This window comes from Rhamphochromis sp. 'chilingali' (assembly GCF_963969265.1).
Source record: "Rhamphochromis sp. 'chilingali' genome assembly, chromosome: 10".
NCBI classification, from domain to species: domain Eukaryota; kingdom Metazoa; phylum Chordata; class Actinopteri; order Cichliformes; family Cichlidae; genus Rhamphochromis; species Rhamphochromis sp. 'chilingali'.
Window position 1 is genome coordinate 16,856,615 of NC_137937.1, and position 16,232 is coordinate 16,872,846.

The window sequence follows — 16,232 nt, forward strand, 5'->3', positions numbered from 1 at the left end:
CTGTTTCAGGCTAAAAGAAAATCTGTGACTTTCTGGATTCTTTTATTCAAAACCAAAAATGAATGGTGTTACAATTATTGCCGGTGTGTCTAAAAGTATTTAGACTCACATTAGAGTGAACTTAGATACTCCCAGTAGCAGATAAAATGTTAGACAACTACCGTAAATAAGATAAGTAGTCCTGGATGATAGTGAAGCAACTGTACTATGTGACTGCTTTTATTAGTCCATGGAGGTGCTTCTACATGAACAATACTGTCCATATATTTTCTGATAAAGAAACATGTACACCACTTTAAAACTGTTATTTATGTGTTCAGGACTTCAGTAGCTCTATGTTAGAGAGAAACATGCTGAATCAGGCTTTGGCCCAAGAAACAGCCTCAGTGGTATGTTGAGGTTTTAAGTAAATGAATAAATTGTTGGCTTTAGTTCTTTAATAGGAGTAAGAAAAATATGGAAAATCATCTGAATTACTTTGTTTTCTTTAGGCTTATTGGCTATTTTTACACACTCAAATCAACTCTTTTTTTTTTTTATCTCCCTTTTATTTACTCACTGATCTCCATGTATTCTTTTTTAAATCACACATCACAATCCATTTTCCATATGTGATGTCAGATTGATTTAGTAGAAACGATTTGGCGCATTCCTCATGCATGTGAGCATGAAAACAATTCAGCTCTGGGTTAAACTAGGCCATTGTCACATTTGGAGCCTAGACGAGTGATTCTAATGTGATTCTTCTGGTTTCTTTTGTGTAATAAGATGAAATCGTACCATAGGCGCTTCCCTTGGCTACTGAGCGTGAGCAAGACCTGCAGTGTAAAGACTACACACTGCTGTATTGTAAGCGATGACTATAGAGAATGTAAACTAGAAACACTAAGTTAGAATTTATTTAGTTTTGCACCAGAGTAAAAGATACTAACTCATCTTAAACAAATGGTAAATGGCCTGTATTTGTATAGCGCTTTACTAGTCCCTAAGGACCCCAAAGCGCTTTACACAACCAGTCATCCACCCACTGGTGATGGCAAGCTACAATGTAGCCACAGCCACGCCTGACAGAGGCGAGGCTGCCGGACACTGGCGCCACCGGGCCCTCTGACCACCACCAGTAGGCAACAGGTGAAGTGTCTTGCCCAAGGACACAACAACCGAGACTGTCGGAGCCGGGGCTCGAACCGGCAACCTTCCGATTACAAGGTGAACTTCCAATTCTTGAGCCACAATCAAACGTTTGCCTGCTTCTCTGGAGCTGGAGTATGTGATTTAATGTAAGGTGGATATGCTCAGCTTTAACACATCATAAACTCTCACAGACTCTCACAGTGGATTGCATGGTGAAGGATGCTGAAGTCTCATTAGTGGCTGTAGCAGTCACCATGACAACAGATCAGAATGAGCTGCCTTTGTCTCTCCTATGCATTTTGCCTGACTACCTGTCCACCCAGATAATGAGCACTGAGGTGCTGAGCTCACCTGTCCTGTTTTAGCCCATCAAGACAGCTCATTAGAGACACAGAGAGAGACAGGTAGAGAAAGAAAGAGAGAGAGAAAGGAATATAACCTAGGAGTGGAATGAATGGAATATTAGCAAAAACAACAATAAGTGCTGTTTCGTCTCACAGTCTTTAGCCAGGGTGTCTTCCTCCTAATATTTACAATGGCACATCTTAACTCTTGGCCTGTATTACCGGGATGTTTACTTTCCCCCCCTTTAAACAGCAGGAAATAGGTAAACTGAAGAATACAGAAAATGATTTTCTATTTGCACATCTCTCTAGGTTCCCTTCTCATTCATGTGTCCTGAAGTAGAGCAGGATTATCAAATAAAGGGAGTTTACTGCAAGAAGCAATTTAATTCTGCTACTTATTGATTCACTAAAAGCTCTGGCATGAATTATAAATGTTACAAATAGTCTGCAGTTTGTCAGCAAAAAAACAACAAAAACCAAAAGAAATTTGTTTTAAAAACTTTTAATTGTGCATAGCAGAACTGTAAGTGAAAACAATAAAATTATTTTAATTAGACTACAAGTCTGAAGTATTTTGGAGTGCTAGACTTTGTTAATTTAAGCAGACTGTTAACAATGCAGAGCTTCACACGATATAACAGGAGGATACTGGTAAAAGAAAAGGTGAAATGTTTTGTTTGTCACCTTAGTGCTGATCCATGCATCAAAGTGATGGATGCACTCAGACAAGGTTGACTTGGAAGACAGAAAAGAGAGTGAGGACAGGGGTTCAGTGCCGTGTCCTCCTTTATCCCCTTTGCTCTTTAAAGAAACAGGCTCGATAGATTTCTAGAGATGTGCTGCCTTAACAAAATTTCCCTCCTTTGAGGAAATGAAAGCAAGGAAAATACAAACAATATACACTGGTTTGAAAAACTGTTTGCCCCCCCCCCGCCCTCCCCTTCTGATTTCCTAGTGTTTTGCATATTTGTCACACTTACATGTTTCAGATCCTCACACTAGTGTAAATTTTAGACAAAGATAACCAGAGTAAATACAAAATGCAGTTTTTAAATGATGATTTCTATTATTAAGAGAGAAAAGTCATCCAAACCTATTTGGTCCTGTGTATAAAAAAAAAAAAAAGTAACTGCGTCTCTTGTTAAATCGTGAATTAACTGTCACTAAGTTCAGTTTCACTAAACACACTCAGGCCTGATTACCAGCTGACCTGTTAGAACCTGTCTGACAAACTGAAGCTAAAAGATCTCAAAAATCAACACATCATGGCATGATCTAAAGAACCACCTGAGAAACAAAGTCTGGAAAGGGTTACAAAGCAATATCTAAGGCTTTGGGGCTCCTGTGAACCACAGTGAGAGCCATTATACACAAATGGATCAAACTTGGAACAGTGATGAAGCTTCCCAGGAATGACCGGTTGAACAAAATTACTCCAAGAGCACATCGACCACTTATCCAGGAGGTCAAAAAAGAACCCAGAACAACATTAAGCTTCACATGTCTCACTTAAAGTTAGAGTTCATGATTCAACAATAAGAAAGAGACTGGGCAAAAATGGCAGCCATGAATTCCAAGATGAAAACCACTGCTGACAAAAAAGAACGTGTGTATGTGTGTGTGTGTGTGTGTGTGTGTGTATATTTATATAGTGCAAAGACATCCAGGATTCATCCAGGATTAAAAAATAACTTGTCAGGTGTTAAATGAAAAAATATTTCAGTATTTTTATCACAGTAAAACTCTCAACATTCTCTCATTTACATGTACAGAGTAAAATTATTTTATAAATTGTCACCAGGGGAGTGCTTTTTGCCTTCAGCTTTAAAAGTCCGATAGCATGTGTGGGCAAGCAGCGTGGACACACAGGTTGTGAAGTTGATAGCTCGAGAATGAGAAGAAGTAGGAGTTTGAAATTGATACCGTAGGTGTATCTACTAAAAATCTTGGCCAAGTTTGAATCTGGTGACCTTGACTTCAAGATCAGAGGTGAGAGGTGAATGCAGTAACTCGAGAACAAGGCAATGTAGGATTTTGAATCTGCTAGGATGCTCAGAGGCAACACTGGCAGCTGCCAGTGTGTTTTTTTTGTGCTTTTATAAACCAATATACATGTGTATTAATGAAGAAGAAACAGAGCAGTCTGTTATGAAAGCTGAAGCTTCTACAATTTTACATCTGCCTATTATGCTTAGTTTAATGGGTGAAAATAACCTGACCATTATCATATTTCTGAAAAAAAAATCTAGTTCTTAGAGTCCTAGCCTCATCTTAGCTGTCATATATGATAGCTCAGTGATGAGGTCAGTTGAAAATGTCTGCCTCTAATTCCCTGTGTTTGACCCAAAGGTGAAGCCCATCAGAATCTAAAACATAACAGATATAACATCCTGCATTTCACTGTTTTAGATGTTATGCTTACTCACAAGGAAAATCTGAACCTTGACATGAGAAAATCTGGTCATAAAAGAGGCGACTGAAGTGCTATAGGACGATAAAGATGTAGTTGTCGCAGTTAAACATGTTTGGTTGAGTAGTTTTTGTGCAAACTCTGGTTAAGCTGTGCTTGATTTCTCTAGCTTTTCAAAGACACCATATAGTTGTCATTTCAGCATCTGCATATCTGAGTAGTAGTGGTTACTCCTGCACGTTTCTCCTATGCTGCACTTCCTCTTGACCTATCTTTCTCTTGCTTTTCAAGTACTGAAGGATAATTATGTGGTGCACATATTTAGCTGTATTGCACTGAAGTTATTTAGTATAGTTTCATTTGGATGCTGAAAATTAAGTGTTGCAATTAGAAAACCTTCCTTTTGAAAAGCGTTTCCTATCATCAGCATTCAGCTCTCAGAAATAACTGTGCAGTTTCACATTTGTATTGTAAATGCAGACAGTCTCTGTCTGTTATAAACACATGTTTGAGATGCCGGTCGGTAGATCTCCCACATAACATTGCAGTTTTTGGCTCTGAATATTTCAGCTGATGGCCACAAAAGCACAGGGGACTTTCAACCTTTATTGCCAGTTTTATGTCTATCAGTCATCCCTGATTTTAACTTGTGCACAGCCACAAAATGCCACATTTACAATTGTGGAATCAATATAGCTATATAAGTACAGGAATTGTGATTGTTGTTTTGAATGGTTGTTGTTTATAGCCAGTAAATCAAACAGAAAAACAGACTGAGTAAATCTAGGTGTATAACAGAAATACTGTAGCCCAACTGTGCTTCTCCATACAGGCCATTTACACTTATAGACACAATTAAAGGCAGTATTCCAACAACTGATGTTAAGCTCAAAGTTTCATAATTCTGCAAAATAAAGATACAGTATAAATTAGGAACTTATGAAGTTAGAGACTAGACAATATCTGGAATTTGAGAAATTGCGTGATTCCTCATCCTTACAGACACTTACCAATAGCCACTCTAATTTGATCCCAGCGTAAGTAATAGCTAGCTAGACAGTTGTAGCTGCTGCTACTCGGATGTGCTGACTTGCTTTGTGTTCACTGTGAGAACCCGTGTGTGCGTGTCGCTCTGCTAGTGTGTGTGCGTATTAAGTGCTGCTATTAGTGCGAAGGTTTACAGTGATTAGTTCTCAGTTTGCAAAGTACAGTGACTGTGACAGAGCTTGACACCACTGCCGACATGCTGTTTTGCTTTATTTTAAGTCCTCTTTATTACTTTCTCATCTCCCTTGTTATTTTCCTACAAGTCGTACACACTCTCTATTAGGGTTGCCACAAACAATTATTTTGATAGACGACTAGTCACCGATTATTTTTGCGATTAGTCGACTAATCAGATCATGCATCCATTGGACGTAAAACGTACAGCTTATTGCACCAGCACGCATCTGCTCTTATATAACTATCATTAGCTTACAGCTTGAAGTGTTTAGGGTATGTGCTAACTAAAAAGAAAGACAAGATGACAGTTTGTTAAATTTTAATGAAATCTGCAGGTTGTTTCAGTGAAGTTTAATAAACTCAGCTGTCTGCTCCTTGCTATCTAAAATATAACAGGACACCGGAGTATATTCTCGAGCATCTCACACTTCTGATAATCAGTTGTCTGCTTGACGTTTATTCAGCTGTGTAAAAACTATAACTTTAATCTCAGCCAAACCGATTTACTCAGGAACAAATAAAATACTAAAAAAGCCAAACAATAACATTTTTAACTTATCTAAGTGACTTATATTACATGTTTAACCTGAGTAGTGAAAGACGGCGGTGGATTTGAAAACGATTTGCTGGGAGTCTGATGTTCTCAACGGCTCTAGTGAGCCTTGTACCCCGGCTAACTATCGAGCTAGTGGGTAACAGACGTCTCACGTTAGAGCGCTTTTGAAAATATGTGATGTCTTGATAAACTGAGCAGATATTTGAGGTTTACACAGCTACAGTCAGCCTGAAAACACGTTAAACTTTTTTTTGTGACCCAAAAAGAATAATAAAACTAACTAGCTGCAGCCATTGTTGACTACTGCGCTGGGCCGCGCTATGAATTCTGGGACACAGTTTCTTCTTCTTCTTCGGGGTTTAATGGCAGCTGGCATCCTTGTACATTACGGTGGCTGGGAAGTGCAAAGCGCAACAAATTAAAAAACCGCAACAAATTTAAAATCCGCAACAAATTAAAAATCCACAACAAATTAAAACTCCACAACAAATTAAAAAACCGCAACAAATTAAAAAACCGCAACAAATTAAAAATCCACAACAAATTAAAAAACAGCAACAAATTAAAAATCCACAACAAATTAAAAAACAGCAACAAATTAAAAATCCACAACAAATTAAAAAACAGCAACAAATTAAAAATCCGCAACAAATTAAAAATCCGCAACAAATTAAAAAACAGCAACAAATTAAAAAACCGCAACAAATTAAAAAACCGCAACAAATTAAAAAAACGCAACAAATTAAAAAAACGCAACAAATTAAAAAAACGCAACAAATTAAAAATCCACAACAAATTAAAAAAACGCAACAAATTAAAAATCCACAACAAATTAAAAAACCGCAACAAATCAAAAATCCACAACAAATTAAAAAACCGCAACAAATCAAAAATCCACAACAAATTAAAAAACCGCAACAAATCAAAAATCCACAACAAATTAAAAAACCGCAACAAATTAAAAATCCACAACAAATTAAAAATCCTTGACGGAAAGGGATTGTCTGAAATACCGGAAGTGGCACAACGATTAGGCTTACTCCATATTTGTAGCTCAGAAAAGTGATTCGGGATGTCAACAAACGTTGAGAAACTCACGCCTCACAGCGCTTCCTTATCACCCTGACGGTGCTTGCTGCACTACATAGAGAACCGGAAAATGTTTTGCCCGTTTTGTGGCGTTAGCTTCAGCCTCTTCACCCCTTTTTGTGCTTCCTGTGGACGGTCTCTGGAGCTTTTGCGGGACACATACCAGGCTGAAGGATCAGACACCCTACAGTACTGCATTAAATATTTCAACGAAGGTCACTCATATAGTGTTATCATGGACATGATGTTAAGTTTGCATGGTGTAAAGATAAGTTTAAGGAGTCTTAAAAGTAAACTTAATAATGCTGGACTTTACCGAAGAAAATATTTTCACTCCAGAACAACGATCATTAACGCAATCAGAGCGGAGCTTCAAGGACCTGGGCGATTGTTTGGGTATCGAACAATGTGGCAGGTACTTAAACAAAAGCATCATCTTAAAGTGAAGAGGGATGATGTGATGAAAATACTCCGGGAGCTTAATCCTCATGGATGCCAGATGAGAACACGCAGAAGATTCATTAGGAGAACCTATCATTCGCTGGGACCCAACTACATGTGGCATGCTGATGGTTATGACAAGCTCAAACCATTCGGTTTGGCCATTTCAGGGTGCATTGATGGATTTTCACGCAAGGTTTTGTGGCTAGAATGTGGACCAACCAATAATAATCCAGTGGTTATAGCTTACTATTACTTGTCATGTGTTGGGAGCCTTGGTGTTGTGCCGATGAGACTGAGAACTGACTGTGGGACAGAAAACGGCATTATGGCTGCAGTTCAGTGCGCACTACGTCACCATCATGATGACCACTTCAGCGGAGAGTCCAGTCACATGTTTGGTTCATCAACGAATAACCAGCGAATTGAGTCCTGGTGGTCCATATATCGAAAAGGAAGGTAAATATAACATTTAATTTTGCCTGATATTTAAAGGCGTAACAAATTTGAATGTCGTGCAAAAGTTGATTTATTGTCAGTCTGCCCCAGGGCAGCTGTGGCTACAACTGTAGCTGCCTCCACCAGTGTGTGAATGTGAGAGTGAATGAACAGTGGAATTGTAAAGCGCTTTGAGGGCCTCGAAAAGCGCTATATAAATGCAATCCATTATTATTATTACTGTTGTTATTATTATTATTATTATTATTATTATTATTATTATTTCAGTAATTCAACTTAAAAAGTAAAACCGATATTAAATACTCATTGTATGCCAAACTATACATTTTTAGCCCATTTAGTAATTATGATGATTATGCTTTGGAACTTAAGAAAAACCCAACTTCAAAACCATAATATTGTGAAAAGGTTAAATATTTTAGACTTAAAGTGCCACTCTACTATGAGCTAATTAATTCAAATCATCTGCAAAGGGTTCCTGAGCCTCTAAATGGTCTTTCTAATTCAGGAGGACTCACAGGATGGACATGACTGCTGTCCTGACAGCTGTGGGAAAAAAAAACATAATTGACACCCTCCATAAAGAACACCTTAAAAGAATTTGAATGTTCACAGAGACTATCAAAGCACATTAATAGAAAGTTTTGTCTAATGTAAGTGTGGATGAAAGGGGTGTAACATAGTGTAGTGGCTAAGACCTCAAGGCTGCTACTGAAGCATCCTGGTCTTCCATAACACCTCAACAGATCCACAGACTGATAGCATCCATACCACGCTGCATGGAGGCAGTAATTTATGCAAAAAGGACCCAAACAAATAGAACATACAAATTGTTAGAGACATTGAATTTGGGTTTTTCATAAGTTCTACGTCTTAATCATTAACATTGTAAGAAATACTTGAAATACCTCACTTTGTATGTAATGACTCAGTATCGCTAATTTCACATTTAATTAGAATTCCTAAAATAAATTAACTTTTGCACATTACTGAAATGTTTTAGAGTTTTGCCTGTATGCAATCCCTTTCGATAGAAAACATTTAAACTGACTGGAGTCTATATATGATTCAGTTAAAATGAACTGTAAAGTGCCATGCGATGACGTGTTGTGAAACGATGCCATGTAAACAAACTAAACTATCTCTAAACAATTTTTTTAGGGCTCAGTTTTGGTTGGAGCTGTTTGCGGATCTTCGAGATGCTGGACACTTCAATGGAAGTCACGAGCATCAGTGCCTTTTGAGATTTTGCTTCACTGTCATTGTTCAGAAGGATCTTGATGAATGTGTGAAGCTGTGGAACACTCATCGGATTCGTCCCTCAAGAACAGCTTCATGTCCAGGAGGTGTGCCAAATGAACTGTACTACCTACCCCACAGGTAACGGATAATAATGATCAAATAATTACTTTATGTGTAAACCTATATTAATGCAATTGTCTTCCATTGATCACAGATACGGCTCCAGAGACTGTGGATTCCTGATTCAACAATCTGAACTGGACGCTTTTCCTGAGTCTAGGCTGTCAGTAGTTGTATGTGGGGACTCAAACATACAGGAGTATCTGAATTTTGTAATGGAGCAAAATCATTTTCAAAAGCCCGTCTGCTGGGAGTCTGCCACTGAACTTTACATGAAGTTAATAGAAATTGCAAATTTCTAAAAAAAAAACAAAAACCTGGCTTTTTGTTGTTTTCACCAAAACCTATAGCATATGCTGCTTTTTTGAACTAGGCTACATGAGTTGGCTGAAGACGCCAAAAGTTTAAGTTTGTGTTTGTAAAAGCATATTCTTACTGAATGTCTTGATAATTCTGGTCCTTGTTTAGCTGATGGAAGTTGAGATACAGTCCTGAACATTTATATAAATAATAAATCAAATCAAAATCACATCTTGCACTGTATTGTGTGTTTATTACAACTTTTAAGAGTAGAACACAGTACACCTTTAAATGCCTTTACTTTTAGTAGCACTGTCAAAACTTTGAACAAATCAAGTCTAGCGATTGCATTTTAAATCTCCTTTGAACAGATGTACCTACATTTTAGAATAAAAAAAACATGCTCAAATACATAACAGATTTCTGGATAAGTCCCGTAGCAAAAAACCTACAGAATTTACAATGTAATGCCAAGAAGAAGCAGCTGTAAGTAACTGGGTTATCTAATAAAACTACAATAAACCTGGTAAACTATAATGGATTTGTGCTGTACCGCCAGTATGTCCCACCTTCTCCTATTCATAACATATTTAAAAAAAAATTTGACTTAAAAACTTGAGGAATAAATCAACAGCAGGTTTGAACTACAAGGCCAGACATTCTAGAAACATCCAAATCCTGGGGAGTTTTGAATTCCAAAATCCATGTTGGATTTAAACAAGGAATATGAAGTTATCATTGGTAGTTTCAATAAGTTTAGGCATGTATTTGCCATCGGGAATAAAGAGTCATCCAGGAACTGTAGGCTTGGTAGTGGATCTAATCCAGAAGGTGGCAGTGATGTTAGCCCAGTTGCAAACATCAGAACATCGCCCAACGACACAGCAGTTTGTGATTCTGCAAAATTTTTTAAAAAAAATTAAAAAATTATATATGTATATGTGAATTCAACACATTGTCTTGTAATGAGTACTAAAAGAAATACTGGTATAAACCTTCACAGTCCAGCAGATAGTCTGACCAGTAGCCCACAGTTTGACTTTCCAGACGTCTCCTGTTACTTCCAGATGGGCTGAAGTCAGGTTTGAAAAGTCTCTCAAGTTCAAGGGCTGTGAGTTTCTTTTCCATGTGACACAGGACCGGGGAAAGCAAAGTAGGGTGTTGCTGGAGTGCACTCAGGAAATTAAGTGCTGAAATACCCTCTTTAAATCTAAAGAATGAGGAGAACTTTGTGTCATTTACCAGTTCATAGTACATGCACAAACTATGGACAAACTGTGAACTTTGGAAACCTTGGAGAATGTAAAATATTTCAGTCGGAAATTATGAACAACACTGTCATGACAATAATTCACCTGTCTCACCTGTCAATTACAGATGAGTTTCGAGCAATTATATACCACCGGAGATAGTCAGACACAATGTCTTTCTTTTCCTCAACTGTGGAAACATGCCTTAGACAACCAGCCACCTGTATCATAGTACTGTGTTTTATGACACAGTCACGTAGGACATCCACTGAACCAGCACTGTCGATCTGAAAAACCCATAAAAATGGACATACACAATGTAAGCTTACGTGTCTGATTTTCATTCCTGTTTTTTCCCTACACAAAGAAAGAATTTTTTAATGTCATACAGATGAAGAAGCTGTAGTTCTATCCTGCATTCAAATCCTGCGCTGTCCTCACCTCTTGTAAAGCTTTCCCTATGTCGTCATCTGTGACTGAGGCAACTGTTGCTTTTACTGAAGTCTGGCCTGCAAGATAATGTACCAGCTCTTCTGACAGGAAATGGGGCCCTGGACCACCATGCACAACTGACACGGCTATCATCTTTCCTGCTAGGTAGTATTCATCCTCCCTTACAGCTGTGAATGAATACAGTAAATGATAAACTCTCTCACACACACACCTCTCTCTACCGATCGATCAGATCCGATCGATGTCAGATAGATCGATCAGATAGACAGACTAATGCTGTTTTGAAATAATCCAAGAAATTATTATGAGTTGCTTCTGATAATAATTAAAAACAAATTGATTTAAAAGTCCAAAAAAGTCTTTAAATTAAATTTATCAAACATCTGATCATTGCATACCCTTTGCATTGTAGACGAGGAATCGACGTCCTTCGGGTCCATCAAAAATGGAACGATCTTTCATGTGTTTCATTAGCAGACTCAAAAACTCTCGTTTTGGGCCACCTGCATCAAGTCCTTCTTCTAGAATGCCAGAATCATCAGTAAATTTAACCAGCATGTCATTGGTTTCAGAGTATGACAACCGCCTGAAACCCCTGACTGCTCCATCCCAGACATTTGCTCTTGAGATGTTGAATCTGCTGACACTTCCATGATGAATAGCACTGGATAAGTTTGCAATGATGTCAGGTAGATTAATGTTAACGTCTTCCCTGTAATCACAAAAATGAAAGACCGAATGCAAGACTATACAATTTAGCATTGTTATTTGAAGTAGTATTTGATATTTTACAGTGCTCTGTCATCAATCGGTGAAGCAACTTCAACCAGCTCTTCATCCTCGTCCTCAATGCAGGGGGCACACAGGTCTGCATATTTACTGTTGAGAAATTATAATTCCAACATTAGAATAACTTCTATTCACCCTTTAATTATCTTTACCCATTTCACAAACCCAAACGTGTACTGTAGTTACAGATTTAAAATTACATATAAGACACAATTTTATTTACCTATAGGGACTCATGACTGGATTCGTTTCGTTTTGGTGATCAAGATCCTCTGTATCAGATATTACAATCTGGAAAAAAAAGAACAAAAATTGCATACTGTATATAAACATACATAGCTTTGTACTATTTCAGCAATAGCAAAAAACGTCATGCTGACATAAATTGCCCAAATACCTGACATGGCTGTATGATAGATGAAGGTCCTGGAGCATGTCTGAAACAGAATAAGAGTATTGGAATTAAAATGTCCAGATAAGAAGCTCATACAGTTCAATATTATTTATGATACCAACATTATAAAAAGGCTATGAAACCAATAAATATTTATATTAGGGCGGGGCAATAAAATAACAATATGTATTGCAGTATACTTTTCTCTCAAAGGAAATATGAGACTATTGCAATAGAGCTATCCATCCATCCATTTTATATGCTGCTTATTCCTCTAATCACTCTTTTTTTTCATTGACATAAGAATAGTCAATCCTTATCAAGTAGCGCAGCAACCAATCGCTCTGGGAACAGCATCATGTCCAGTTAGGGTGACTTGTTACCTGCAGCACAGTGAAGTAGCAGCGCCACCCGTGGAGATGTTTGGGCACCATTTACATCTAAACCAACCATTAAAATAAATATACAAGGAGAGATTAGGAGAATTTGCTTTTATTTCTTAGCTTATTCATTTGATATTGACAAAGACTTTGTCAATTTTATGTCTGTTCTCCTGTAAAACTTACTGTAAACTAAGATTTATGTTTAGAATCATTCTTTTTTGTTTTTAAATGTAATTGACCAAGCAATTGAGTGATCTGGTGTTTGTTGTCTTTTGAAACTGGAAATCTTTATCCCTGACTTTTGATTTAGTTTTTAACATGTACCTTTTTTTAGTTATCTGAAACGGATGTAATATGTTAATACATCCGTCTGTCTGAACTTATGACAGGAAATAAATATTTAAATCAAAACAAGCTTCTGAGGATTTCACATCTTACTTATGTGAAATTTTAAGTTCATCTTGTAATCGGAAGGTTGCCGGTTCGAGCCCCGGATCGGACAGTCTTGGTCGTTGTGCCCTTGGGCTAGACACTTCACCCATTGCCTACTGGTGGCGCCAGTGTTCGGCAGCCTCGCCTCTGTCAGTGCGCCCGCCCCACGGTGGCTGTGGCTACAATGTAGCTGCCATCACCAGTGTGTGAATGTGTGTGTGAATGGGTGGATGACTGGATGTGTAAAGCGCTTTGTCCTTAGGGACTAATAAAGCGCTTTACAAATACAGGCCATTTACCATTTACCATGAGCAACGGCACATTTAATATGTACAAATCTAGCGGTTTATATCGTGATCAATATTCCCTGAAATAAAACAAAGACATATATTGTATTGCCCAACTCTAATATATAGCAGAACAAGCTCTTAAATAACTTACTCCTTCTCTGCATGTTTACCATTAGGGGTACTCTGGTCTTGTGGTTTGAAAACCTAAGATGAAAAACATGCACTTTTCAAAGCTTTCACCAACTTCGTATCGCATTTAGATAGTTCATCAATACTTAAAAAAAAAACTTTTTTAAAGAACATATAATCACACAATGAAAATAATAGACCCATGGATGTTACAGAATTATGATCATTATAGAGAAAAAAAATAGAGCACTCAGAGGACATGCACCTCTGCCAGGGCCACTCACAGGCCTCTGGCATGGTGGAGAGGGAAAAAAAGTACACACCAATGTGTCTGCCTGGTTGAACTCAGCTGTGCTTCTTGATGTAATCACAATCTCAGGGTCCGAGTCTGAGGTACCATCCTCTGCAATCAGAGCTGAGAAAGTAGACACATTATTAGTTGTTGTATATGTAAACACATCAAAATATAAAATTAACAAACCTCGTTTGAAGTGGCTCTCTGGGCAAATGAATAGAGAAATCCTGTTGTAGTTCTTTCCTATTTCCTCTTTGTAGTCTGCCAATCGGAATGGCCTTTCTGTCCCAGGCACATTTATCACCTCTGTGCAGTCAGGATACAAAAGGACATATGGTCCCTCCACCAAGTCCTTGTTGAATGTTCTCATTTTTTCTACAGCCTGCTTCAGGAGGTCAGGGGCTGTAATTTCGGGGGTAATAAATAAGGGCAGTGTTTTCCCTCTTAGCGGTTTTAAGTCGGTTTGTTGTGACACCATAAATCCGATATTGATCTACAAACAAATAATAAAAGCCAGATCACTTTAAGAATAATTGCCAAATCCTCGTTTATAAAGTTACCTGTGATGGCTTACTTTGACAGGTTTACTCTGTTGCTTGAGTTTTAATTTTGCTCCACAGCTGAAGGCCTGACGCTCTTTGGATTTTGATTTTTTGTACTCCATGAACTGCTTGTATGACGGACATGTTTGTTCTGGTTGAATGAAAAACGTTTGACATCAAAACGGGGTTAGCACTCTCCATTACTAAACGTAGACGAGAATACAGTATAAGGAAACAGAAACAGAAACCGGAGCCAAAATGGTAAATAAACGTGCTATTTAACTGAAATAGCATAGACTGTCTGAAGAGAACAAAAAGTGAGTAATATATCAAAATTACTTTGTTCAGAATTTTCTGTTTGTTTTGATGTCCCCGGGGAGTTTGATCCTTCAGCCTGGTCTGTGTCCCGCAAAAGCTCCAGAGACCGTCCACAGGAAGCACAAAAAGGGGTGAAGAGGCTGAAGCTAACGCCACAAAACGGGCAAAACATTTTCCGGTTCTCTATGTAGTGCAGCAAGCACCGTCAGGGTGATAAGGAAGCGCTGTGAGGTGTGAGTTTCTCAACGTTTGTTGACATCCCGAATCACTTTTCTGAGCTACAAATATGGAGTAAGCCTAATCGTTGTGCCACTTCCGGTATTTCAGACAATCCCTTTCCGTCAAGGATTTTTAATTTGTTGTGGATTTTTAATTTGTTGCGGTTTTTTAATTTGTTGTGGATTTTTAATTTGTTGTGGATTTTTAATTTGTTGCGGATTTTTAATTTGTTGCGGTTTTTTAATTTGTTGCGGTTTTTTAATTTGTTGCGGTTTTTTAATTTGTTGCGGTTTTTTAATTTGTTGCGGTTTTTTAATTTGTTGCTGTTTTTTAATTTGTTGCGCTTTGCACTTCCCAGCCACCGTAGTACATGCAGTGCTGCCATCTTCTGTTTCAGTCTGTTATTACACTCTTAAATACTACTACTTATTCCTGCATCTTTTTGGGATCTTACAAAGCTTCAAACGATGCGTCGACTATTAAATTAGTCGTCGAGGATTTTAATAGTCGACGTAATCGTGATTAGTCGACTAATCGTGGTTAGTCGACTAATCGTGGCAGCCCTATTCTCTATTGTCGTTGTCATGATGCCATGCTCATTCACCTCAACTGTATCGGTCCGAAACTCATACTCTTACGCTATCTTGCACTTAATATGCAGCCGTATGTTATGAAACCTAATTTTGGGTACATTTTGAAGTTATTATTTACATCTATGTGTTTCCTTCTAGAAAAATACTTGTCTCTTGTTTAGAAGTATTACTTTCAACACCAGCTCTCTGTTTGTAGAAATGTTTAACATAATCCAGGATTTCTTCCTGCTGATTGATTTATAGATGAGTTTAGCTTAGCTCAGAGGGTTAATAATTTACTATTTCATGCAACTACAGTGTAACTGAATATGCAAATGTTGTTTGTCCTTGTGTATATCTACATTTGGGAGGAGAGGAGCACAGGTGCTGCAAATATTTAATGCATCCTGTATTATTGCAAACTTGACTATTAAGTACACTTCTACTGCAGGAACAGACAAACAGCTGAGCACAAGCAGGCCTAAACACTATTACAGGGTGATTAACAGTGTTGTGGCTCTCTCTTTGTAGATAGCTGCAGATGAATTCATCTTGAGGCAGTATGCACTGTGATTGTGGCTTAGGTATTAGTGTGAAGGTTTGCAATGATTAGTTTTCAGTTTGCAAAGTACAGTGACAGTGACAGAGCTTGACACCACTAGCAACATGCTGTGTTTTGTTTTATTTTAAGTGTCCTTAATTACTTTCTCACCTCCCATGCTATTCTCCTACAAGCCGTGCACGCTCTTCTCTTTGTCTTTCTCTGCTAGTTCAGCTCAGCTGTATGAGTCGGATGCTCATGCTGCTATCTAACCTGTCACTTTGGGCTTTAGTATTAGTGAAG

General features: G+C 38.0%; 2 protein-coding genes and 1 long non-coding RNA gene across 11 annotated transcripts in view; 2 read left to right on the plus strand and 1 right to left on the minus strand.

Annotated features, from left to right (window-relative positions):
• LOC308403749 (multiple C2 and transmembrane domain-containing protein 1-like) overlaps positions 1-16,232 on the plus strand; it is a 156,059-nt gene that overhangs the window by 56,905 nt on the left and 82,922 nt on the right. The window lies entirely within an intron of this gene.
• Positions 6,465-9,472, plus strand: LOC308403753. Its single transcript, XR_013972967.1, has 3 exons — positions 6,465-7,660; positions 8,822-9,040; positions 9,117-9,472. It is a non-coding gene; the product is annotated as an uncharacterized lncRNA (long non-coding RNA).
• On the minus strand, positions 11,413-14,262 carry LOC308403898 (uncharacterized protein; the record flags this gene model as incomplete). The annotated part of the gene is made up of 7 exons (XM_080893695.1): positions 13,924-14,262; positions 13,766-13,857; positions 13,465-13,517; positions 12,212-12,251; positions 12,038-12,105; positions 11,818-11,904; positions 11,413-11,737 (listed from the first exon to the last, which is right to left on the minus strand). The coding sequence occupies exons 1-7, from the start codon at positions 14,213-14,215 to the stop codon at positions 11,413-11,415; spliced, it is 957 nt and encodes a 318-aa protein (XP_080749821.1). The 5' UTR covers positions 14,216-14,262.